Below are 23,989 nucleotides of genomic sequence, written 5' to 3'. Positions count from 1 at the left end.
AAAGCCTCATGCTAAGTGAAACAAGCCAGATGCAAAAGGTCACACAGTGAATGGTTCCATTTATATGAACTCCCCAGTACAGATAAGCCCATGGAGACAGAAAGCAGATTGGTGGTCACCAGGGTCCTCCTGTCCCCAGGAGGAAAGGGGAGACACTTCTTAAAAGTTAAGGGGCTTCACTTTGAAGTGATGGAAAGGTTGAACTAGATAGAGGTAGTGGGTGTACTAAGTTCCACTGCACTGTACCTGAAAATGGTTAATTACGTTATGTGTATTTCACCTTGATAAATTAATATTATTTTTTAACTCTTAAGAGTAACCATTTTAGACAAATAATAGGGAAGTCTGCTAATTTCACTTAAATATAAAATGTCAAATGCATTTTTTTAAAAAAGATATTGGAAGCAAGAGTGTTTAGCATGGTAAAATGTTAGGTTTCATGATTAGCTGTCTAGGTCTCAGGTTGCTCATCTGTCAAGTGGGACATTTAACTAGACAGTCTCCAAGACTCTTTTTAACCATGAAGGGTTTGGCATACAGGAAGAACTCCTTACCAAGGCCCATGAGGCCTCGCAGAGGGGCTTGTCACACCTCCCACCACAGGGCCTTTGCTTATGCCGGTCCCTCTCTCTAGAGTGCTCTTCACCTCTGCAAAACCTATTCACCCCTTGTGTCCATCACCTCTTCCCCACTCTCATGATCCTGGCACCACGTACCTCCCCTCTCTAATACTCTCCACTCCAACAACATTCAGTGCACCGTGGGAGTATTTGGGTGGCCTAGACCAGAAGACACAACAGGCAGGAGCCCTGTCTTTCTCCTCCTGGTGTCCACAGGGCCCAGCACAGCACCTGGCTCACTGTGGACCAAGTGAATGAGTTTGTTCAGTGGGTCCCCAACCGCCACTAGTGTCACCCCATGTAGACACTCACCCCAGGGAGAATGCCGGCCATGAGGTCAGGTGAGGTTCCCCACTAGAGACCCCACTCCCACTCCTGCACCCTCACCCCATTCTAGAACAGAGAGCCTAAACACCACCTGCCTCCCTCCACCCCCAAGGGTAAAAATAACCTTGTCTGAAATCTGACACCTACCCTCAGCCAGGTCATCTTGAAAACTCCCCCTGTCCCACTGAGAAGCCTGCCAGGGGCCAGACGGGGTGAGGAGGGCATTTTCTGAATGCTTTCCCATTCATACCTCATATTTGAGGCATTGTCCCTGGGAAGGTACACAGGGGACCCGAGCCTGGAGAAGTCCCAAGTCCTGTCCAAGGTCCCCCAGCTCTGAAGCACAGAGTGCTGGCCTCTAGCCTCCATCTGTACCACAGCCCCTTCGTCCACTGTGAGGGTGAGAAGGGCTTTGGAGATGGATTACAAACTGCTTGCTTGTGTGGACGGGGAAACAGGCATGGGCGGCTCCCTGTCCAAAGGCCTTCAGAGTCAGGCAGACCTTGGGTAAGTTATTGAGAAATTGTTTCCTCCTTGGGGGGAAGAAAAAACCCAAATACCCCCACCCCATCTGCATCCAAGAGTAGCGTGAGAATTAAGGGAGGTCCCCAAACCAAAGGCACCCGGCTAACTGTGAAGTGCTGTGCACATGTGAGGGGGCAGTTGGCTGTCAGCGGCCTTGGTTTCTCACTTTGGGGAAACGGAACCATGGGGAGCGGAGACAGCGTGGGACAGTGGGTCCGGAGGTGGGCTGATTACACGTGAATCCCAGACCTGCCCTCAGAAGCGCAGGGACCCCAGGCAACTTGCTTCCCCTCCTCCCGGTTCAAGGGCAAGGCACCCCCACACACCCCTCCCTCTCTGTAAAGGAGTACTTTGCAGCCTGTCCTGAGGTGCAAAGGAGGGAGCAGATGGCAGGTGCTTGGTAAATGGTGGTGGTTCGCTTCTTGTGAGTCGGAGGGGAGCCTGCCGGAGTGGGCCCCGTCCTCCCAGAGCCAAGGTGGCAAGTCGCAGGGAACAAGGGGATACACTGAGGGAGCTTGTGTGGAAGCTGGAGGACGAGGCACTGGCTGCGTGTGGCCCCCCTGCAAGCACCCTCACGCCCACCCCTCTGTACTGTCTGGGCCCTGCCCTGGCAGTGTGCCCCCCGACGAAGGACCCATGGCCTGGGAGCACAGTTTTTCATTTCTCTGGCCCCACCTTCCTCATTTATAAAACTGCAGAGGAGACTGAGAGCAGTCACCCTCCCACCGTCTTTTTTTTTTAATTTCTTTCAATGTTCATTTACTTTTGAGAGACAGAGAGACAGAGCACAAGCAGGGAGGGGCAGAGAGAGAGGGAGACACAGAATCCGAAGCGGGCTCCAGGCTCCGAGCTGTCAGCACGGAGCCCGACGCGGGGCTCGAACCCACAAACCAGGAGATCACGACCTGAGCCGGAGACCGACACTCAACTGACTGAGCCACCCAGGAGCCCCTCCCACCTTCTTTAAATATTTACCATATGCCAGGTACTGTGCTGTATGCACCATCTCATTTCATCTTCACACACAGCTCTGTTATCCACTGTTGCTCTCTCCATCTTGCAGATGCGAAAATAGAGGCTCGGTAAGGGCAGAGTTGGGGCTGGAACTCAAGTCTGTTTGACTCAAAGGCCGAGGCTGCTCGGCCACTCTCGTCTTACTGCTGCATCCCGCACGTTTGTGCCACAGTCGAGGGCCCTTCCAGGACGGACACACACACACGCACACACACACACACACACGCTCTCCTCCCCTCACTGCAGGCAACAGCGATGGTAATCACTACCCGTTCCCCCTGCCCTGTCTGGGGTCAAGGCACTTGTCCCACGGATGCTCAAGGCCCAGCAGCCTGTGAGGGAGGGAGGTGGCCGCCACCGGTGAGGAACCCACAAGCTCTCAGAGCTGAACACTGTACTCTGTGAATCCTCAGATCTCAGGACACTTGGTGTCGGCTAGACTACCTCTCTCGGGTCCAAGAGTCTCAGCTACCGCACGTCTCGGCGGGGGTCCAGCATGAGCTTGCTCACTCCCAGAGACGGGGGGCTCACTCCTTTCTGACATACACCCTTCCACTGAGGAGTGGGCCTGCCTGTCGGAGCTCTTCTGTGCCCCCCATACCACTCACTACTGCTTCCCTGGCGCTCCCCGCCTTGGGGCTGTTTGCTACCCCCTTCCGCCTACCTCCAGTAAACCCCGGAAAGAGGTAGGAGGGATCTGAACACAGGCAATCAGACCCCCAGCGCGATCGGCCCCCACTGTGTGGCCCTTCAGGGGAGACGAGTCTGATAGTAGTCAGCCAGAAACCCACATTCACGGGCAACACCCCCATGCTGGAGCCCGTGGCAGTGAAGTGGGCTCTGTGGGGACTATGAGAGAAAGCCCAGCCTCTCTCCTCATCACAGCCCTGCCTGTGCTCCCTGACAGAGAGCCAAAACTGCCACCAGACCTGCCTCTGGTCACCATGGCAACAGGCACCCAAGATCCCGGAGCAAGCCCCTTCACCTGACCCCAAGCCCCTCCAGGATGGCAAGGGCGAGAGGGAGAAAGAGCCAGGAGGGAGAAGTGGGGAGAAGAGAGATTACAGAGAGAGAAGGAGGAAAAGGTGGGAAGAGAGAGAGAGAGAGAATAGGAAACCACGGGGTTACAGCACAGAGGCTGGGAGGGAAGAGAGCAGCAAGGAGAAGCAAGGAGACAGATAGAGGCACTCAGCAGAGGGAGAAGTAAAGAGGCAGGAAGGCGCCCCCTCCCAACTCCCCTGCTGCACACATTCCTCAGGCCTCAGCTGCTCTCAGCCCTGCTGGAGGTATTCTGGCCCCGGGCTGGGACTTCCCAGCCCAGGAAGCTGGCAGCCCAAGGCCCCTCTGAGGCCCCAGCTCCTTCTCCAGCCCCTGCGGGCCCCTCGTGCAAGGGATAGGGTCCTGTCCTCCCCAGCAGGTGGGGCCCCTTCTCCCACCCTCAGCAGGAGGCCCCCCCAGTGCTCCCCAGTTCTCCTGCCTGCCCCGGGCCCACCTTTCACACAGCACACCAATGTTTTCTTCCCTAAAGTGTTCAAGAAACCATCCCTAAGCAGAGTGGCCTGAGTGAGAGGCTGACGTTATCTATGGACGCGTTCCTTACACCGGCCAGGCATGAACCAGGCCTCAGAACAGGCCTAGCAAAGGAACACCAACCTCAAGGGGCTGCTTCTAAGGCCCCGAGTCGCCAGGCCGAAGGGGTAGAGACCCAGAGCTGGGCCTGGACTCTGGCAGAGGCTGCTGTGCTGAACAGGTGCACCAGTGGTTCTCTCCAGGCACTCACCACACTCCAGAACCTTCCCTCAGCCCCAAGTTCTCCAGCTGCAAGATGGCCTTCTCATACCTGTCCCCACATGCCCTACACTGTCTCAGAGGAATTCGAGAAAGGTTTGTTGAGGAAACAATGAGCAGGACAGAGAGAAGGAAACAAACAGGAAGGCCAGGGGGCTAGCGGGAGGGCCGGAGCAAGGTCCAGTGGACAGAAGCTATGTTAGAACCCTGGCCCCTCCTCAGTCTCCCTAGATAACCTTAAGCCATTTACTTCGAGCCACAGGAATAGACACATTCTGTGCGTTTTGCGTTTGCACAGACCCAGAACATTGTAAGTGCTCAATAAAAATGTGGAAATGTGTTAAATTAAACCTGGAGGTATCGCCAATGGAGTGTCACATTTGTCTGGTCCGTTCAACATTTGACCAAATGGCTGTAATGAAGACAAACCCAGTCACAGATGGCCACCTAAAAGGCTGTAACATATAAACATAAAACCAAGCGGATGAAATGAACAAGATTCGTGGTATCTGCCTGCATTTAAGTTTTTCTGTCGCTCTTTAAGTTATGTGGCTGCTGGGGTGGCTCTAGCTTGATGGCCGTGTCCTCACGATTTCATCCGTCTACAACAGTGACAATTGCTGCTGAAGGCCTCTGCTGTGGTGACGGTGGAAGGTGGGGATGTGTTTAGGGCAGGGGATTCTGTGACAGGAAGGAGGCAGCCTCCAGCGGGGTGAGACCCAGCCCTGGGAGGGGGAGTCCAGGGGAGGGGTGGCATGGGAGGACAACCAGGCAGGAGAGGGAAAGCAAGGAGGCTGTATTATATGTGGCCTGGTGACGGGCTTCAGGCTACAAATCTGAGGGCTGGCCAGGTCAGAAGACAGGAGGGTCTCAGTAAAATACAAAACTAAGACCAGGGACACCCAGCTGGCTCAGCTGGTACAGCATGTGACTCTTGATCTTGGAGTCATGAGTTTGAGCCCCATATTGGGTATAGAGATTACTTAAAAAATAAAATCTAGGGGCGCCTGGGTGGCGCAGTCGGTTAAGCGTCCGACTTCAGCCAGGTCACGATCTCACGGTCCGTGAGTTCGAGCCCCGCGTCGGGCTCTGGGCTGATGGCTCGGAGCCTGGAGCCTGTTTCCGATTCTGTGTCTCCCTCTCTCTCTGCCCCTCCCCTATTCATGCTCTGTCTCTCTCTGTCCCAAAAATAAATAAACGTTGAAAAAAATAAAATAAAATAAAATAAAATCTAAACACACACACACACACACACACACACACACACACACACACACAAAGACCAAACAGGGGTGCACAAGGTTAGAAAGAGGCCAATTCTGGCTGCGGATCAACATCAATCTTTTTTAAAACTCCCATTCATCCCTTCAAGATGCTGGGAATACAACATTAAACATGTTCTCTAACGGACAGACGATAAACAAGCAAAGGAACATGATCATTTTAGAGACTAAAAAGTACTAAAAGAAACAATGGATGAGATGAAGACAGAAAGGGGTGGACGAGGAGATCTAATTTGAGCTAGGTACTCAGGGAGGCTTCGTGGCCCAGATCCGAATGAATGACGAGCCGGAGCGATCATGCAAGGCTCTGGAGGCACAGCGTTCCAAGCAGGGGAACAGAGGGTGCAAAGATCCCAAGGAAGAACAGGGACAAGCTTGGTTGCCAGAGGAACAGCAGGGTGGCCAGTCTCAGCGAGGCCCAGTCCTCTGGCCATTCCTACCCCGGGACCAGATACCAGTGCTGCCATCTTGGATTCCCAAGGCCAGCCCATCCACCAGCTGAATACCACCAAGTAACCTCCACCAACACCCAGCCAAGCCCTGCCCAAATTCCTGACCCACAAAATCTCAAGATGCAATAAAACGGGTCTCGTTTGAAGCCACTAGGTGTGGGGGTAGTTTGCCACACAGCCACAGTAAGTAGGACAGACATCATCCAAGGAGAGAGCAAGGACAGAGCTATTTAGAAGTCGGTGGGAGGGAGCAGCGTGCAGAGGGGACCACAGGGACCCTGGGTGAGCTGCAAAGACACCGGAGAGAGTGGGTCTCCAGGGGGGTGCCTCTTGGTGCGGGGTGCTGAGCTGTCCCAGCAGGTGAGCAGAGAAGCTATAAGGGGGCAGAGGGAGGGCGAGGACAGGAGTCACGGACTAGGGACAGGATGAGAGGTAGAGAAGTGGAAGCAGGGACCACAGAAAACTCTTGCAGAGGTTTTTCTAGGACAAGGGAGCAAAGAAACCAGAAAGTAGTTGGAAGGGGAGGGACATGGGTAGAGGGGAGGGATCTTGTTTGGCTTAGAGGCTAGGAGGTACCGGAGTCTCATCTGGATGCTGATGGGACACAGCCAGGAGGAGAGGGATTTCTCTGAGCCAATGAGCTGCTAACAGACAGGCTGTCCAAGAATTGCCCTCTCAGGAGCTGGAAGATCCCATTTTAGAAATCTATGGCTGCCATCTATTGTGTCCCTACTGTGTGCCAGGCCTAGTCCTTGTGGGTCCTTGAATCTCCACTCCGTTCTGAAGCAGGAGTCCTCATTCATAGTTGAGGAAAAGGAAACTTGGGGAATATGGAAAGATCCACCCAAGGACACATGGCCAGTAAAAGGCAGAGGGGAGAGGAACCTGGCTGGCTCTGTGGGTAGAACATGCAAGTCTCTATCTGCCCCTCCCTGCTCGCTCTCTCTCTCTCTCTCTCTCTCTCTCTCACTCTCTCTCAAATAAGTAAACATTAAAAAAATTTTTTTTTTAAGGCAGAGGTGAGGGGCACCTGGGTGGCTTGGTCGGTTGAGCATCCAATTCTTTTTTTTAAGTTTATTTATTTATTTTGAGAGAGAGAGAGAGAACAAGCAGGGGAAGGGCAGAGAGAGAGAGAGAGAGAGAGAGGGATAATCCTGAGTAGGCTCACGCTGCCAGCTCAGAGCCCAACTCAGGGCTCAAACTCATGAACCCTGAGATCACGACCTGAGCCGAAACCAAGAGTCAGATGCTTAACCGACCGAGCAACTCTTGATTTCAGCTCAGGTCATAATCCCAGGGTCATGAGATGGAGCCCCGAATCAGACTCTGTCTGCACTGAGTGTGGAGCCTGCTTAAGATTCTCTCTTTCTCTCTCTCTGCCCCTCCCTCCCACTGGCGGGCTGTCAATAAAATAAAAAAATAGGGGCACCTGGGTGGCTCAGCCAGTTGAGCATCTGACTCTTGGTTTCAGCTTAGGTCATGATCTCACTGTTTGTGGGTTCGAGCCCCACATTGGCATTGACAGTATAGAGCCTGCTTGGGATTCTCTCTTTCGCTCTCTGCCCCTCCCCGCTCGCTCTCTTTCTCTCTCTCAAAATAAATAAACAAACATTTAAGACACCAAACGTTAATATCTTAAATAAACGTAATTTCATTTCATTTAAAAAATTTTTAAAGGCAGAGGGGAGAGGGGTTTGGGTTCTTGTGACTCCAGAGCCCAGCAGGGGTGCCGCAGGGGGCATGGCCAGCCCTGGAGGCAGATTACGTCACACAGCCCGTGGGACTTCCGAGACAAAGCCTGGCACTTTGGAGATATTCCATGGTTTGCCTTTTGGGTGATATGAGAAAGAGCTGAAGGTGGGGTGGTCTCTGACCAGTCCGTCTCCCTGAGCTGTAGGGACCTCAGCACCCCAACCACCATCATCACCCTCACAGTGGCCCATCCAGAGGGCGTAGCGGGCTCAGAAGTCCCTCTCAGCCTCCTGTTTGCCTTGCTGAGAATCAGTTTGCACAATGAAACACACCTTCTCTTAGTCTTAAGCAAGATGGGTGGGGATCAGGTAAACTCAGAGTCCCAGGAGGCCCTGGGGTGCAGAGTGGGGGTGCTGGGAGCAATGCTGGGCTTGCCCCTTTCTTTTCCCCAAACTCACTTAGTCTTTGGGCCCCTTCCTCTCTCCAGCCCCCCTCCCCCACGTCCCCCACCGCCCCCAAAGCCTCAATCTTAAAACTCGGCTCCTCTGTGTCAAGGCCAGCATGGTGCTAACCTGCTTGGCACAAAGCAGCCTCAAGTGACCGGGACCACGACCACCCCACAGTCCCAAGTTACAGACGTGGAAATGAACGCTAAGAAAGAAGTAGCCGCTAGCCTCTAGCCCAGAGCCAGCCAGAGTCTTGGGACTCCAGACCACTTATCTGTCCCCGCCCCCACCCACCCACATTTCACAGCGGGTAGTATCCCCAGAGAAGGACAGGAGCTGGGTCTCTCCATACCCTCCCTAAGGGACCAAACGGAAATGGAGACCCACCTGGTTCAGCTCAGCCCTGGAGAGTGCTGGAAGCCTGAGGCTGCTTTAGGAAGGCCTAAGGGCCGCTCCCTTCCTGACCTCTGACTACTTCCTGGGCTTGGGAATGGGCCACACCTGGCAGGGCCACACCCCGGGGGCAGATCGCAGCCTGTTCTAGAGGTCACCAAAAGGAGTGGAGAGGCCCAGGGTTCAGCGTCACCACTGCTCCCCCCACCCCCACCCCGGGCAGCGCGCAGCCCATCCGGAGGGATGGGCCTCTCGGGGCCACAGCAGAGAAGCTGCTGCGGCCAGCGGCCGACCCGCTGGGCTTCTGAACAGCCAGACAGGACAAGGCATGCACGGCGCTTCCCAGTCTATGAAGTGGGTGCACCCAGGAGAAGATAAGAGACCCCTTGAACTCGGGGCCAGGTCCCATGGCTCCCTGGTGTCCCAGTGATGGACAAATACAAATTGTATATATTTAGATCCCACAACGTGATGCTGTGATACACGTACACACCGTGAAACGAGGACCACAATCAAGCTAACACATGTCACCTCACAGTCACCCTTGCAGATAAGGACGCTTGAGATTTACTCTCTCAGCAGATTTCAAGTCTGTGATACATGGTTAACGGTAGTCCCCGTGCCGCTGCACGAGGTCTCCAGAACTTACTCTTGCTATAACTAAGTGTGGACCTTTTGACCAACATCTCCCCTTCTCCCCCACCCTCCCCAACGATAATTTTTTGAGTACCTGCCATGTTCTAGGCCTTTATATACATTATACAATGGCTTTGTATCCATACCACCGTGTAACCCTCGCCAAAACTCTGTGAGGGACGATTATCCCTCTTGTATAAGAAAGGAAACCGAGACCCAGGCTGTCTGAAGGACTTGCCTAAGGGCACTCTGCCCTCGGTGCTGGAGCTGGGCTTTTGCTTTTTTTTACCACCAAAGCCACCTCTCCAGAAGAGATGCTTCATGCTTCATGTCTACTGACATTAATTAATTAATGTCTGATGTGCTGAGGGCAAATTATTATTACTGAAGGAGCCCCCAGGCAGGATATACGTATCACATGGGCAAGGGGGCCAGAGAGGGACTCCTCAAGGGCTCACTGCCAAATTCTCTCACCATTGCTAATGGAACAAGTTCTTTCCCACATCTCACGCACGGATGCCTCTGCCTGGACCGGGCTTCCTGACCTGAAAAGGCCCCCAAGGCCATGCTAACCCATCACTTCCCCCAGGGAGCCTGCCCTGCCCCCCTCGGCTGGTAAAGGGCCACCTCTGGGCTTCCCTCTGTCACAGCCTGGCCACACTCTGCTGTCATCAGTGGTGTGTCCCTCCCTCTGTCTCCCCATCGGCCTGCGGGCACCTAAGGACAGGTCCAGTCTGACTCATCCCAGTGTCCCCAAAGTGCCAGGCTCTGGTCCTTTCCATCACTGCCCTGATGCCACCTCCCGCACACAAGGAGCCTGGTCCTGGAGAATGGCAGGAGCTCGCAGGTCTGCGGCCAGGGGAGCTGGCAGAGCACCCAGCCGACAGCACCATCTGTCCCTGGAGACACAGGACAGGGCAGGCACGAGGCAGAGGTGTCAGTTTCTCCGCTCGGCCAGGTCGGCCCAGGACAAGGAGAACAGCCATGGCACCCGGGCCCCTGCCCAGCTGTAACTTGGGCTCAGACAAGACTTTGAATTCTCTAACTAGCTCCGAGTGGCTCAGGGCTAGAGCCTTGGTCTTCTTATATGTCACACCAGACGAATACCACTAGCCCAGCAGAGCTAACTGTGTCTGACACGTGGCAGGTACCCAACAATGAGTTAGTTTGTACCACCTCATCCAGCCAACTGACCCTGGCTTTGAAACACTAAGGGAACTGAAGTCCAGTAGAGATGAAAAGAGAAGGACCAACGTTTACCACGGCCAGTTGTGTGCCAAGCTCCGCACTCCTCCCAACTCTTTAATCTTGCCAACGATCTAGCCAGATCGACAGGAACAGACCTGGTTCACGGATGAGGAAGTGAAGGCCTACAGGGTGAAGACAGTCAGTGTCCCTAAAGTGAGCTCTCCAGACTCGTGAGCAGCTGTCCAGACATGCTGGTGATACTTGGCCCGGCCTGGACCAGACACAGGTCCCCAGACCCTGGTGTGTGTGAGGTGGGGGCAGGTGATCAGCCCCAAATCTGCATTTGCCAGTGCGTGAAGCTCGGCTGTGATGGGGTGGGTCTGAGTGTGACAGTGAGGCCACTTTCTGGACGCACAGAGTTTCCAGATGTCGCCCTGGCCAGGAGAGGGGCTGGAAGAGGGGTGTCTCGGCCTGGCAGGTAGGGATGCCAAGTCTCGCGCCAGCCGTACGAGCCCAGGTACAACATCTCCCTTCTCCGCGCCTTGTCTGTACCAGCGTGCCGGGCCTATCGCCACCTTCCTATTGTGGGCGGTCAGGGTGTGGATGGGAAGGTGGCTAGGACCTTCATGGCGCTGGCCAGACAGAGAGGAGCCATGATGATGTGTTTCCCTAGGTCTCTGAGCTTCTCTGAGCACAGTGTGCAGGGACTATGTACCTTGGCGCTAAGTCTGGGACCAGCACGTCCCCAAGGACCACACAGGCTAGCGGGCAGGACGATACGACTGCCAGCACTCCAAACCCCAAACCCTGCCTATAAGGGCCGGACCCCCAGCCTGCAGCACATCACACCCTTACCTCAGTCCCTTCCACGCTCACTCCTGTCCAAGCCACACCGGCCTCCACTCAGTAGCTCAGATGCGCTGAGCCCCCTCACACCACGGAGCCTGCAACTAGCTGAATGCTGTTCCCTCTGCCCGGAATGCTCTTCCAGCTCTTCCCCTGGCCGTCATCTCAACTGCTAGGTTTCTGCCTCGTTGTCGCCAGCTCAGAGAGCCCTCCCCTGAACCTCTCTCGTTATTCTTGCCCAGCTCCCAGTTCTCCAACAATCTGGGCTTAATCTCAGCAGTGCCACTTAAGAGCCGTGTAACCCCAGGCAGACGACTCGACACTTTCTCACTGTGTCTCCACACAGCAGCCTGGGTTCATCACAGAGTACTCAGTACCTGCCACGTGCTAATCCCTGTGGAGGCAACAACTGCAATCAGCACAGTATCCTGAGGAGACGCCGTTAATTCTGGGAGCAGGCAGGATGCAGACTGGAAGGGGAAACGATGGCTGAGCTGGGCGTTGAAGGATGAAGAAGAGCCCTCCAGACTCCAACCGCTAAGGGTGTCTGTCCGTGGCTGAGACCAGGGCTCGCGTGGGGCTCCTGAACAGGCTCAGACTAAGTGTCTGAGTCTTGCCTCTTCTTCCAGGAAGCCTTCCGGGCACAACAGCGCCCTTCTGAGCTTTCATAGTCACTCATCCGTTCAGTAGCTTCTGCCCTCATACCATACAATAGTCATGTCATTTTATTCCTGCGGGTCTCCCCTCTTCACCACGCAGCGGGGTCCTCCAGGCAGACAGGCCCCTGCCTTTCACTGTCAGGACCAACCTCAAGATGGTACACAAGCCCTTCACCAAAGCCCTGAACCCCAGGATGTCAAGGCTGGGAACCTCAGAGAACAACCAGAGATGGGGAGCCATGGGGTGAAGAAAGGATTCTAATCCAGGGGTGGCCAAGCATTGTGCCTAAAACCTCCTCATACCCTGAACTAGACCCTCAGTGAGGCTGGGGGGCTGGCTGGGCCGGGGAAGAGAACCTCCAGCTGTCCTCAGGTTCAAGGTGAAGCAGTGGGATCACTGCCAGGGCTTGGGAGCAGCGTGTAGGTTGGTGGACACACGAGCATGTGCGCAGATACCCGTGGCTCTTTCTGATCTGCCACCACCCTGTTGGCAACACTACCAGGGTGCAGGGCTCCTCAGGGGAGCTGGGATAAACAGCCCCATCACCTTCCCCAGAGTAAATAAAGCTCCCGGGAGGTGACCTTGACCAGGCTAGAACGCAGGCTGAGCAGAGGTTCCCAGTTTCCCACTAGGGCTCCAGCGGATCCCTGCCAGACCAGGAGCGCGGGACTCAGTCCCCAGTACAGTCTGACACCTCGGATGAGGAAGGAGAGGGTCTCCACTCAGAGAGGCAAGGACTGAGACAGGACAGGAGGACCTTCCCGGCACCAGCGTTCCTCCCTCACACCCTGCTCCCCAAGCTGGGCAGCAGACTCACCGCCTCATTCATTCATTCATCCACGCGTTTCGAGAGCTCGCTGGGTACCCAGTGGCAGGTAAGAGCCAGAACCACCTAACTCCAAAACGCCCGTGTCTGTAGTGTCACAGGATACTGACAAGGGCCCCCAAAGCCTGTGAGGCAAAGCTTACGGGTTATCTGAGGCCTCCCTTCTGTTCCCAGTCAACCTGGCTTTCTTTGTCCCCAGTGGGTTTTTTGATTTGCTTGCTTTTCATTAAAAACAGCTTTGGTAACAACCCAGAAAATCATCCCAAACCGTCCTATATTTCCCAGGGAACTAAGAGAATTCAGGAAAAAACAGATCTGCGTGCAGGAGATGGTCCACGGGTGGCAATCAAGGCTTGAGTGTGCTCAGCCGGCACAAGGTCCCCCATGCCACCTCCTGAGCCCAATTCCACCCCCATACTTACCTCCACTCCCCGGCTCAGGAGAGCAGGCAGGAGAGTATTGGGGAAGCAAAAGGCTGCCTGGGCTCAGACTCGGAATGTGTGGGCTGGAATCTCACTCTGGGCTTTTGCTGGGCTGAGCCTCGGGCTCCCTAAGAGCTCAGATTCTGGAGCCAGATTGCCTGAGTTCAAATCCCAGCTCTGCCACCTCCTGCCAGTGTGATCCCGAGCCTGGGCAAGTCCTCAACCCCTCTGAGCCTCAGTTTCCTCATCTGGGATATGGGGATGATACCTGTACCTACCTCGCAGAAAACGGAATGAATTAATATATACAAAGCATTTGGTATCGTGCCCAGGTGTGGCCAGCACTATGTACAGATTTGCTACTATGATACTGTTATCTCTGTAAAACGGTGATGATGATACATCCCTTCTCCACTGCCTTCTCCCCAGTTACTGATGGGGATCAATGGGAAAAAAGTCATGCAGCGCCCAAGACATAGCCTCGCCTGGAAAACGCTCTCTGCCCCGTGCTCAGGAGATGGGACCTTGCTTCTCAGATCCCACCCCTGGCCTCACTGAGAAGCTGCCTGTGCCCATTCATTCGTTAGGCACTGTCCGGGACCCTGACCGTGCTCAGCCCTCCGCCGGGCACACCAAGAGCAGCCTCATGGAACTCACTGGCTGGTGGGAGAGACGGGCACTAACACAAAGGCTCCCTGTGCCCTGAGAAATCTAGGAAGGCTTTCTAGAGGAGACAGCATCTAAGCTGAGATCTGAGGGCCCAGAAGGAATCTTCCAGGGGGCAGAAAGAAGCTGGGGGCCACCCGAGCAAAAAGCACAGTACGGACCACAGCACAGAGAGGAGAACAAACGTGGTCAACTGAGGCAGTGGCAAGCAGTTCAGTATGGCCACCACGCTGAATGCACAGGGGTGGGGAAGGAAGGATGAGGGGGGAGAGGCAGCAGAAGCAGAGTACCAAGATCCTTTGGTAGCAGGTAAGGAATGTGAACGTTGTACTGAAGGCAGCCGGCGGAGCAGGTGGGGAATAATCACGTGTCCCTGTTAGAAGCATCCCTCCAGGGGAGGGCGGTTGGAGGGGCCGGCTGTGGAACCGGGGAAGCAGGGAGAAGGCGTCCTGGGGGGTGAGGGTGCCGAGGTCTGAGGTGAGCGGCCGTCATGCAGACGGAGGGAGGGGATAGCAAGAGATGTATTCACCCCTGCCCCTTTCACAAAAGGCATTCCTGAAAACATCCTCAGAGGATACCCACTCTATGCTCAGCACAACCCCTGCCAGTCATTTCACCAGATCAAAGGATCCCGCCAGGCGGTGATGATGAACACTTGGGTCTGTCCCATGCCTCAGTATCTAATCTCAGCTCCAAAGTCCTCGTTAAGACATTCCAGGGAAACGTGGTCTTGCCAGGACACCTTGCAGAACGCCTTTCCAACAGCCCACGCCTGGTCCTAAGCTTGCTCTCTGAAAGAGGTTATTGTCCCTGAGAATCCCGGGCTTGGTCCTGCCACACCCTCGCCCACTCACACACCCCCTCCCCAGCCCTGTAACATCTCTCAGAGTCAAGGCCTTCGAGCCCTGAACTCCAGCACGACACACAGCCACGGAGCTCAGATGTGCAGCAGACACATGCACAGGACTCCGCTGGGAGAAACCCACACCCCCAGAATAGAATTCCAGACGCAGACAGCGTCCAGCGCAGACACAGCCAGCCCTCGGGGGGAGCTAACGGCCCCTGGGGCTGGTTTGGGGATTGTTGCTTCTAATAAACCAGCCCAGGAGTTCTGCCATTCCTCCTTCAAAGAGAGCTGGAAAGTGGTCCGTGGAAAATGAGAGAGAAGCCATAGAACTTCTGACTTAAACTGGAAACTTCGATCTTCTCTCGGGACCACCCCCACCCCCGCAACCTCCAGCCCCCTCTCCTTTGCCTCCGATCAGCCCCCAGCCCACCGCCCTCCATACCCTTCGCAGGTGATTTCCGACATTCTGGATCATTGCGGCGAGACCCCACCAGCTGGTCACACCGTTGGTCGCACCCTCTGAGAGAGACACTGGTAACCTGAGCAACAGCCAGGCTCTGGCTCCAAATGAAGCCTGTCGGCCTCTCCTCCTGCTCCTCCTCCGGAGCTCCCGCCCCTCCTGAGCCCAGCTGTTATCATCGAGTCCTGCCCCCGTCCTCACACTGCCCTCTGCCCCCCTCCTCCCAGAGCACCCCCTCCCAAGGCTCCTGTGCCCGCCTGGTGGAGAGGAAGGAGACAGGCTGCCAACTGGGCCCCAGCCATGTCAGGGGGCCCTGTGCCCGCCCACTGGGCACCTAGCCGGACTTGCACTTCGCTTCCAGCCACAGCCAGACTTGGTCGCTTCCAGCCCACTTCCAGCCCCTGACATCCTTCTCAGGGGGTCTCTCGGCTCCAGGGTCCTTCCTAGGGGGCCGGAGTTCCCACCTTCCCGTCCCCAGCCAGTTAGCCTGGCCAAATGGTCACAGGTTTCCATCTGCCCACAAGGGTCAGGCTGGAAGGTGGCAGGAAGCCAGGGAACTGCCAGCAGCCTCCCAGAGAGACACCAGCCCCACCTGCTAGGACTCTTCACCCTTGGGAGTGCTGCCCCCAAGTGCAGCCCAGTGCAGCTACTGGCCAGGGACAGGGCACACCCCCTCGTTTGCTTACAATGAGCAATGTGACTTTTCTTAAAGTGGCATCTGCTAAATCTCACCTCATTAGCTTCACAGGCTTCAGCCCCCCTGGGCACCCGCCCCGGGGCCCTCCGTAGCCACTGCCAACTTACAGACCACCCAGATTTTCCCTTCTCCCTCTCACTTCTGCAAGAGGCTTAACGAGGAGGCCTTGACGCTGACATTGGACTTTTCACGACGGGGCCATAAAATAAAGTCCTCGGTGGTTAAGAGAAGAAGGTATACGCGAGAGCCAGGCAGAGGAGCTGGGGTGGACGGATGGATCGGGAGTAATAATGAGCACCTCACAATAACCAAGCACCGACTGTGCGCCAGGCCTGGTGCCGGTCCTCATTCCAACCCCACCGGAAGGTCCCTTGGGGAGGGTAGGTGACACGCCCCAGGTGGCACGGCTATTGAGTACAAAGCCACGTTGGAACGCAGGTCAGCCGGATCTGAGGCCTCTGCCCTTCACTGCCTCTAGCTCATTCCCCACACACTTAATGATATCTCCACCGCCCCCCCTGCTCCCGCCCCCGGGCCTAAGACACCTGGGTTCTGGGCCTGGTTCTCTCACTAATGTGCCGTGTGACTGCCAACAAGTTCCCTCCTGTCTCTGGGCCTCCCTGCTCTAGGAGTCAAGGGCTTTAATGTCCACCCCTGTGAGCTCAAGGCTTCCCCTGAAATAACAGACCCAGCAGTCCAGTGTCACCAAGTGAGAAATTAAAGTCACACCTTAAAAGACAGCAAGATGGTCCAAGGAGGGCACGGAGGGCTGGGGCAATCTAGGAGGCTTCCTGGAGGAGGTGGTGCTCTCTGGCCTGAAGACTGAATGGGTTTGGATAGGCTGAGAAGAGGGATGAGATAGAAGGCCTAACAGGAACAGAACAGGATGCAGTAATAGGCAGTAAGGATTCTCATCTTGCAGGGGAAAAAAAAAAAAAAAAAGCTGGGAATCTGTCGAGGAGGACCTTGAATGCCAGGCAACAGGGCTGGGGCTTCAAGAAGCTCTGAGAATGAAGAACATGTTCCACATGCTAAAAGCCACGTGAAGTGAACAGGATAGGAATCATGAGACCTCCCTCGACTGGTAAGAAAAACAGCCCAGAGAAGGGAAAGCTCATCTCACTGGATCCAGGCAGGTGGCCAGGGCAATTCAGGGCCCCGCTGTGCAGATGAGGGAATGGAAACCCGGAGAGGTTCTGATCCCCAGCCTCCCCCCTCCCCAGCAGTCCATAATGTCCCAGACTCACTGGACTCAGTCTGGTCTCCCCACCTTACAGAGGGATACACTGAAGCCGGGGATGAAAAGTGAGCTACCCAAAGTCTGCGAGAAGTTGTCTAGAATCACCACCCCTGACCCCTGACCACCCCACCCCACAGCAAGGCACAAAATACAAGAGACTTCAGTAAGACTTACGAGAGGCACTTCAGCAAGGTTGAATCAGTATACTGTCAGGAACAAGCAACAGAGAACCAGAGCTCTCTGCAGAGAAAGAGAAAGGTCTCTCTCCTCTCTGCTCTTTATTATGGAACTGACTTGTGTCTCTCTGGCAGTTCTGTCGGGTCCATTACTTCAATGAATATTTCCATAGGGATCTGCCTCCCCTTCCCAACTCACTCGGGAGCCCCCTCAGGGCTGACACCATATCTTACTCATCTCTGTGCCCTCTCCCATCAGCCCCCAGACCAGGGCCCTAAACATAGGAAACATGCCACGTGCCTAGATGAATCACAGTCCTGGAAAAGTGGATACAGAAGAGGTCTTAAGTGATAGTGAGGTCGGTGGTCCCCAAACTTCAGCCTGCAGCAGAATCATGTGAAGGGCTTTTTAAAATTCCGACTGCGGAGCGCCCGGGTGGCTCAGTTGGTTAAGCGTCCAACTTGGGCTCAGGTCGTGATCTCATGGTCAGTGAGTTCAAGCCCCACGTCAGGCTCTGTGCTGACAGCTCAGACCCTGGAGCCTGCTTCGGATTCTGTGTCTCCCTCTCTCTCTGCCCCTCCCCTGCTCATTCGCTAGTGCGCACTCTCTCTCTCTAAAATAAATAAACATTAAAAAAAATTTTTTAAATAAAATTCAGATTGCTGGGCTACATCTCCTGTAAAGCTCCAGGAGAGCCCAAGAATTTGCATTTCTTTATTTTATTATTGTGCTTAATGTTTATTTTTGAGAGAGAGAGAGAGAACAAGCAGGGGAGGGGCAGAGAGAGGGAGACACAGAACTGGAAGAGGGTCCAGGCTCCACACTGTCAGCACAGAGCCTGACACAGGGCTCGAACTCACGAACAGTGAGATCATGACCTGAGCCGAAGTCAGATGCTTGACCAACTGAGCCACCCAGACGCCCCGAATTTGCATTTCTAGTAACATCCCAAGTGATACTGACGCTACTGATCCAGGGACCATACTTTGAGAGCCAGTGAGCTGGGCCAGCCCTCCCATTTTCCAGCTGGGGTGGATGAGACCCAGAGATTATGGGACAGCTCTTGACTGTACATCACTCTTATCATCACTGCCATCATCATAGCTCTCCTCACACACCCTGGGCAAGCACGTCATAGAGGTTACCACCTTCAGGACTCATCCTAGGAGGAAGGTACTATGATTATCATTCTCCTACAGAGGAAAACCGGAGGCAAAGCGTCATTTGTCCCAAGGCATGCACTTGATAAGAGTAGCCTAAGGATCTGAACTCTGATCTAAGTCTAGAGCCCACAAGTGTAACCACCACTCCACACAACCGCCTACAGCTTATGCTGACCAAGGACTTCTCTAGAGGTTCTCAAATCTTGCAGGCTCATTTCTGGTGTGGAATGAGCTTGCGGTGCCCATGGCCCAAAGGCATGGTCCTTCAGTGTGCCTCTGGGGACTCCCATGTCTAGGGAAAGCCTGCTTTTCAAGCCCCAGGAACCCTGAGTATTTTCTGCCACAAACACTTCTTTTCCCACGTGACATCCTTCATCTGGCCCCACAGATGGGGCCTTCCTGGCTAGAAGACAAATGTCTACATTAATTCTTCAGCTGTACCACCCCACTCGGTGACAAAACACAGTGGAGTCACCTCCATTTATATGCCACAGTGTTACTGGGTTGTCACTTTCTGGCACGGGTCTGTCTCTCCCATGAGACTGGGAACTCACACGAACAGGGAGTTGATCTGAGTCACCTGAGTCCTCAGCACAAGGTCTGTCCAGAACAAGAGTTTAGTACTGATAGGAAGGAAGGAAGGAAGGAAGGAAGAAGGAAGGAAGGAAGGAAGGAAGGAAGGAAGGAAGGAAGGAAGGAAGGAAGGAAGAAGGAAGGAGGGAGGGAGGGAGGGAGGGAGGGAGGGAGGGAGGGAGGAAGGAAGGAAGGAAGGAAGGAAGGAAGGAAGGAAAGAAGGAAGGAGGAAGGAAGGAAGGAAGGAAGGAAGGAAGGAAGGAAGGAAGGAAGGAAGGGGGGAGGGAGGAAGTCAGTCAGGAAGTGGTATAGGGTCAAAGGAGGGAATGAATGAATGAATACATAAACAAACTCCCAGGAATTCCCTCTTCTGCCTTTCCAGATAGGACCACAGACTCTCTGGGGACCTCTGACATCATCCACTCCAACTCCCACTTTCAGAACTGCCCTAGCTGAACCCCTCCATGGGCTAGAACCTAGAGCTCTCTCCTGCTCCAAACACACATCTACTACCCCAGGCTCCACTTACCTACATCCAAGATTGAAGGGCTCACTCCGTCTAAGACTGCTGAACAATCAAAGAACTCTAATAGCCACAAGGATCTTGCTAGTACCCCATGATCATGGCTCTTGGTCACCCAGAACACGGCTGCTCTCCTGGCCTGACAGAGGGCAGAGAGATGGGAGCACATGTCCTGTCCTCTACCGGGCCCTGGCCTCCCCATCCAGACTTATTTCTTCTAATAGTCTCAAGCCATGAAAAGAGCTCCCAACTGTCCCCTCACACACCTGGGGTTTCCTTTGTTCCTGCTGTTCCCTGATGCCCTCTGATAGCTCTACATCCCAACCCTGGGCCCCATCAAGCCTGGCTCAGATGGCACCACCTCCAGGAAGTCTTCTGAGCTCCTCCTAAGTGAAAATTCCATCCTCCTTCTCAGTACCCTCTCCACACACACAAACACACACGCACACACTTCACAGCGCTTTATCTCTCATACTGCTTTTTCTCTTAAGTTGGGCTGATTTGTGCTAATTTCTCCTTCTTGACCTTGAATGGCTGACATCAGGGATGGAGTTGATTCATCAGAGTATCCTGCCCCCACCAAACACTCAGGGCCTCGAACATAGTAGATGCTCAGTATAAGTGTCCCAAGAATGAAGGAATAATTGAATGTGAAAGAACAAGGGAATGTGTGAGTGAATGAATGGGAATAAACACACGTGTACATGAATGATCAAATGAATGAATGAATGAATGGATGGATGAAAGAATGGATGAGTGCAGGAATGTCATTCTCTCCTATTCTCCAGTCTAAAGACTCCAGTTCCTTCTGGGGGCCCCTTCGGCTTGGCATGGCAGAATAAAGGAAGTTTTGAGATAAACAGAAGGGGGACAGGAGGAAGGAACAAAGCAAGGAGGCGGTGATACAGGAAGTAGAGGTGACATCAACATTCCTCCAAGGCCAGGGCCCTTCAGAACTACAGCCCTCTGTGGAGAAACTGGGCAAAGAAAGCAGTGGGAAGCCAGTCAACAGTGCAGAGGAGAGAAGACACAGGTGGTAGAGATGGGCGGGAGGGGGGCGGGGAGGGGGGTTGCCAACAAGCCATGGAGGCCAGATTAGGGATGCAGGAACAGAGTCCTGAACCTGTCCAGCCAATCCTAAACTCCATCCTGACCAGTGGGCTCAAACATGCCCTTCCTGCCCCACTCTCAGCACCTCCATCTGCTGGGGCCAGAACGAACTCCTGGGCCCAGCCAGCCTCACACTGGACCCTTGTGCGGAGGTTACTCACAACAAGGGCTAGGGCTCCCCCACCCACCCCAGATCTAAGTGAGTCAGCATCGGCTGCACCCTCTGGAGTGTGAGTCCACAGGCCCTTCCCAGGGCCAGCCTCCCCCATCCTGGTGAGAGGCCCGCCCAGCTCAGCTCAAATCCCAGGACGCTTCTTCATGCCTCAGCCTGCCCAAGCAAGAGTGTATCAGGCACCAAAAGGCTTGTCTGGAGCCCAGTCCTGGGGTAGAGGCAGATCTGCCTAGAGAGTGTGCTGGGGCTGAGGAGCAGCCAGCAGCAGGGGGATCCTAGGGAGTGCAGTCTTTCCCAGGCAGGAGCAGGAGGCAGGGGAGGGGCGCGGGGGGGGGGGGTCTTACCCAAGTGGTGGGACCCTCTAGACCCAACTGCTTGCAGGGCGGAGGCGGGAGGAGCCTGCTGGGAACTTCGGGGGAAGCAGCTCCGCGGGGAGAGGCTCAGAACCGGGCATGCGAGGTCCCAAAGCGGAGCCTGATGGGGGAGGCTAGGAGAGGCTGCGGGAGGCACAGGAAGCAGCGGGTAAAAGACCGGCGGGGCGGGCGGGGGCGCCTGGGCGAGTTCCCGACGACTCTGGTCCCCTCCCCTCCCCGGTACGGGTGGGGCGGCCCCGGGCTGCAGCGGCAGCAGCCATCGCAGAGGGCCAGGGCACTGAGCCGGCGCCAGACACCCCGCCCCGCCAGGCGCGGGGCAGAAGCGGAAACGTGGGCGCCGGACCTGGCAGTGTCCACGTGGAGCAGGACAGGCGCCAGGGCGCAAAAGCCGCTGCCTGTTCTTGCTAAGTCAGCCCCTCAGAGTCCAGAAACGTAATACCTGCTGTTCGGTCACACCTTTACTGAGCACCTACTATGTGCCAAACACTGAGCTGGGTGCTGGGACCCAGCTTCTCTGAGCCAGTCACACTGTTTTGCCCTAATGAGTATTGATAGAAAAAAATCTAAATGGACAGTTCAGAAAAGAACAAAGAAAATGAACGCCATCCATGATCGCTCCGCTCAGAGAGAATCATAGTATTTTAAGGCATGTGCTTCCAACCAGACTAGAGCTGAAAAATGTGGACCTGCCAACCGGGGAGGTGGACACCCCCCTCCCCCCTCTCCGAGTGCATCTGCATATGTTATGTTATAGAGTGTAATATGATGTGACATGAAATATATGATATGGTCATGGGCATAAGTTGCTGCCTGGAAAAGTCTCCATTGGTTTTCACGTTTGCGATACGCGCTCATCAGGACCTGACAGAGGATGGTGGTGCTTCCTGAAAGACACCAGATCTTGGGAGGAGGAGTCTGGCAATGGAAGTGGCTTCCACGCCAGGATGGGAGGGGTGGAGAGTCAATCATGGCGGACACCTCACAGAGGCTGGTACTTGAACTCCTCCCGTCGCTGCCCCTCCCTGGAGAAAAGAACAGTGTGCAACAAAGAGAGCTATCATTCTGCCACCCCTGGGGCCCACGCAGCTCTCCTGTGGGGACCTCTGACCATGACACAAGATGGGGCATTTTCTCAATTACTTTGCTTTGGCCATGTTCTCAGAGCCCCCTAAGGGTGCAAGAGTCGCATGGCTGGATTGCTGGGCAACCCACGCATGGGGCTTGGCACGTGCGACATGGTCACACGGACAAGTGACATGGGCCTATCTCTGGCTCCGCTAGCAACATTAATGCAGGAGACTCAGCTCGGCTGGTGTCAGCAACAGCAAATAACATCTGAGATCGCTTTTTGAGTGCACTGAGACACATGTGGGGACACCCAGAAACATAAAGGACAGGGGACTTTACAGGGAAGGAGAATTCCCACACTGGCAGGATGGATCTGGGCTGGCATAAACCATGGTTTGATTTTAATGTGACACTCTTTATAATCAAATGGTGAATGCCATAGATATTCAGGTTACCCAAAAAAAAAAAAAAAAAAAGGGGGGCCAGGGGCACCTGGGTGGCTCAGTCGGTTGAGCGTCCGACTTCGGCTCAGGTCATGATCTCATGGTTTGTGGGTTCAAGCCCTGCATCAGGCTCTGTGCTGACAGCTCAGAGCCTGGATCCTGCTTCAGATTCTGTCTCTGTCTCTCTCTGCCCCTCCCCTGCTTAAGCACTGTCTCTCTCTCTCTCTCTCAAATATAAACAAACATTTTTAAAATTTTTTAAATAAATAAAAATAATAAAAATTTAAAGTGACCATATTGGACATACTGTTTTGTAATCTGCTTTTTTTCTCTCTCAACAATTATCATAAATATCTTTCCATAATTTTCATGGCTACATACTATTTCTCTTTATGGGTCTACTTGAATTTATTTCTTTTTGCCTTATAGCTTGATTGAGATATCATTACATACAATAAACTGCACATATTTAAAGGGTATAATTTGACAAGTTTTGACATACATATTATGTATACATATATATATATATATATACACATATATATCCACGAAAGCATCACAACAGAGGTAATGAACATATTGTCACCACCAAAACTTCCTATAGCCCTTTGTAATCCCTCCCTTCTGCCCCACACTGCCCCCTCCCCCACATCCCAGGCAAACAATAATCTGCCTCTGTCACTCTTGATTAGGCTGCATTTCTAGAAGGCTATATAAATGGAATCATACAGTATGCATTCTTTTTTTGTCTGGCCTCATTCACTCAGCATAATTATTTTGCAATTCATATGTATGTTGCATACACCAATAATTTGTCCCTTTTTATTGCTGAGTAGAATGCCATTTTATGGTTATAGCGCAATTTGGTTATTCATTCACTTATTGACAGACTTTGGATTGTTTCTATTTGCTGGCTGTTATACAAATAAAGCTAGTATGAGCATTCATATTCAAATCCATGTGTGGACATATGCTGTCATTTCTCTTAGGTAAATACCTAGGAGTGGAATACCTAGGCGTGGTCAAGTCATATGATGGGTGTACGTTTAACATTTTTTAAGCTGCCAATGTTTTTCCACAATGGTGGTATCATTCCACATTCCCACGAGTGGCATGCGAGAGTCCCAACTCCTCCTCATGCTCACAGCACTTGGTCAGCGAGTTTAACCTTAATCATTTCCGTGGATTCACAGTGCTTCATCATGGTGGGCTCCATTTATATTTTCCTGTCCGTTAATGTTGTTAAGCGTCTTTTTGTATACTGACTTACTGATCTGGGTATCTTCCTTGGTAAAATGTCTATTCAAATCTTTCCCCATTAAAAAAAAATTGGGTTGATTGTCTTATTATTGAATTGT

The 23,989-nt window shown here is 53.8% G+C and overlaps 1 protein-coding gene across 9 annotated transcripts in view; it reads right to left on the bottom strand.

The window, feature by feature from the left end:
- Positions 1-21,412, bottom strand: part of ACOT11 (acyl-CoA thioesterase 11) — a 53,096-nt gene extending 31,684 nt beyond the window's left edge. For 3 of the 9 annotated variants that reach the window (XR_008294889.1, XM_053214099.1, XM_053214102.1), the window contains exons 1-2: positions 4,140-4,360; positions 2,448-2,528 (exon numbers count right to left, since the gene is read on the bottom strand). Coding sequence is in view for 5 of the 9 variants with exons in the window: in XM_053214099.1 (XP_053070074.1) it covers positions 2,448-2,528 (81 nt within the window). In the remaining 4 variants the exon portion in view is untranslated. Of the gene's footprint in view, positions 1-2,447; positions 3,516-4,139; positions 4,361-8,534; positions 8,625-15,073; positions 15,250-21,090 lie in introns of those variants that run through there. The other 6 variants (XM_053214104.1, XM_053214101.1, XM_053214105.1 and 3 more) reach the window with 6 other exon arrangements.
- Between the last annotated feature and the right edge of the window lie 2,577 nt (positions 21,413-23,989).

Source organism: Acinonyx jubatus, chromosome C1, assembly GCF_027475565.1.
Source record: "Acinonyx jubatus isolate Ajub_Pintada_27869175 chromosome C1, VMU_Ajub_asm_v1.0, whole genome shotgun sequence".
In the NCBI taxonomy this organism is placed as follows: domain Eukaryota; kingdom Metazoa; phylum Chordata; class Mammalia; order Carnivora; family Felidae; genus Acinonyx; species Acinonyx jubatus.
This window is presented reverse-complemented; position numbering and strand designations above follow the sequence as displayed.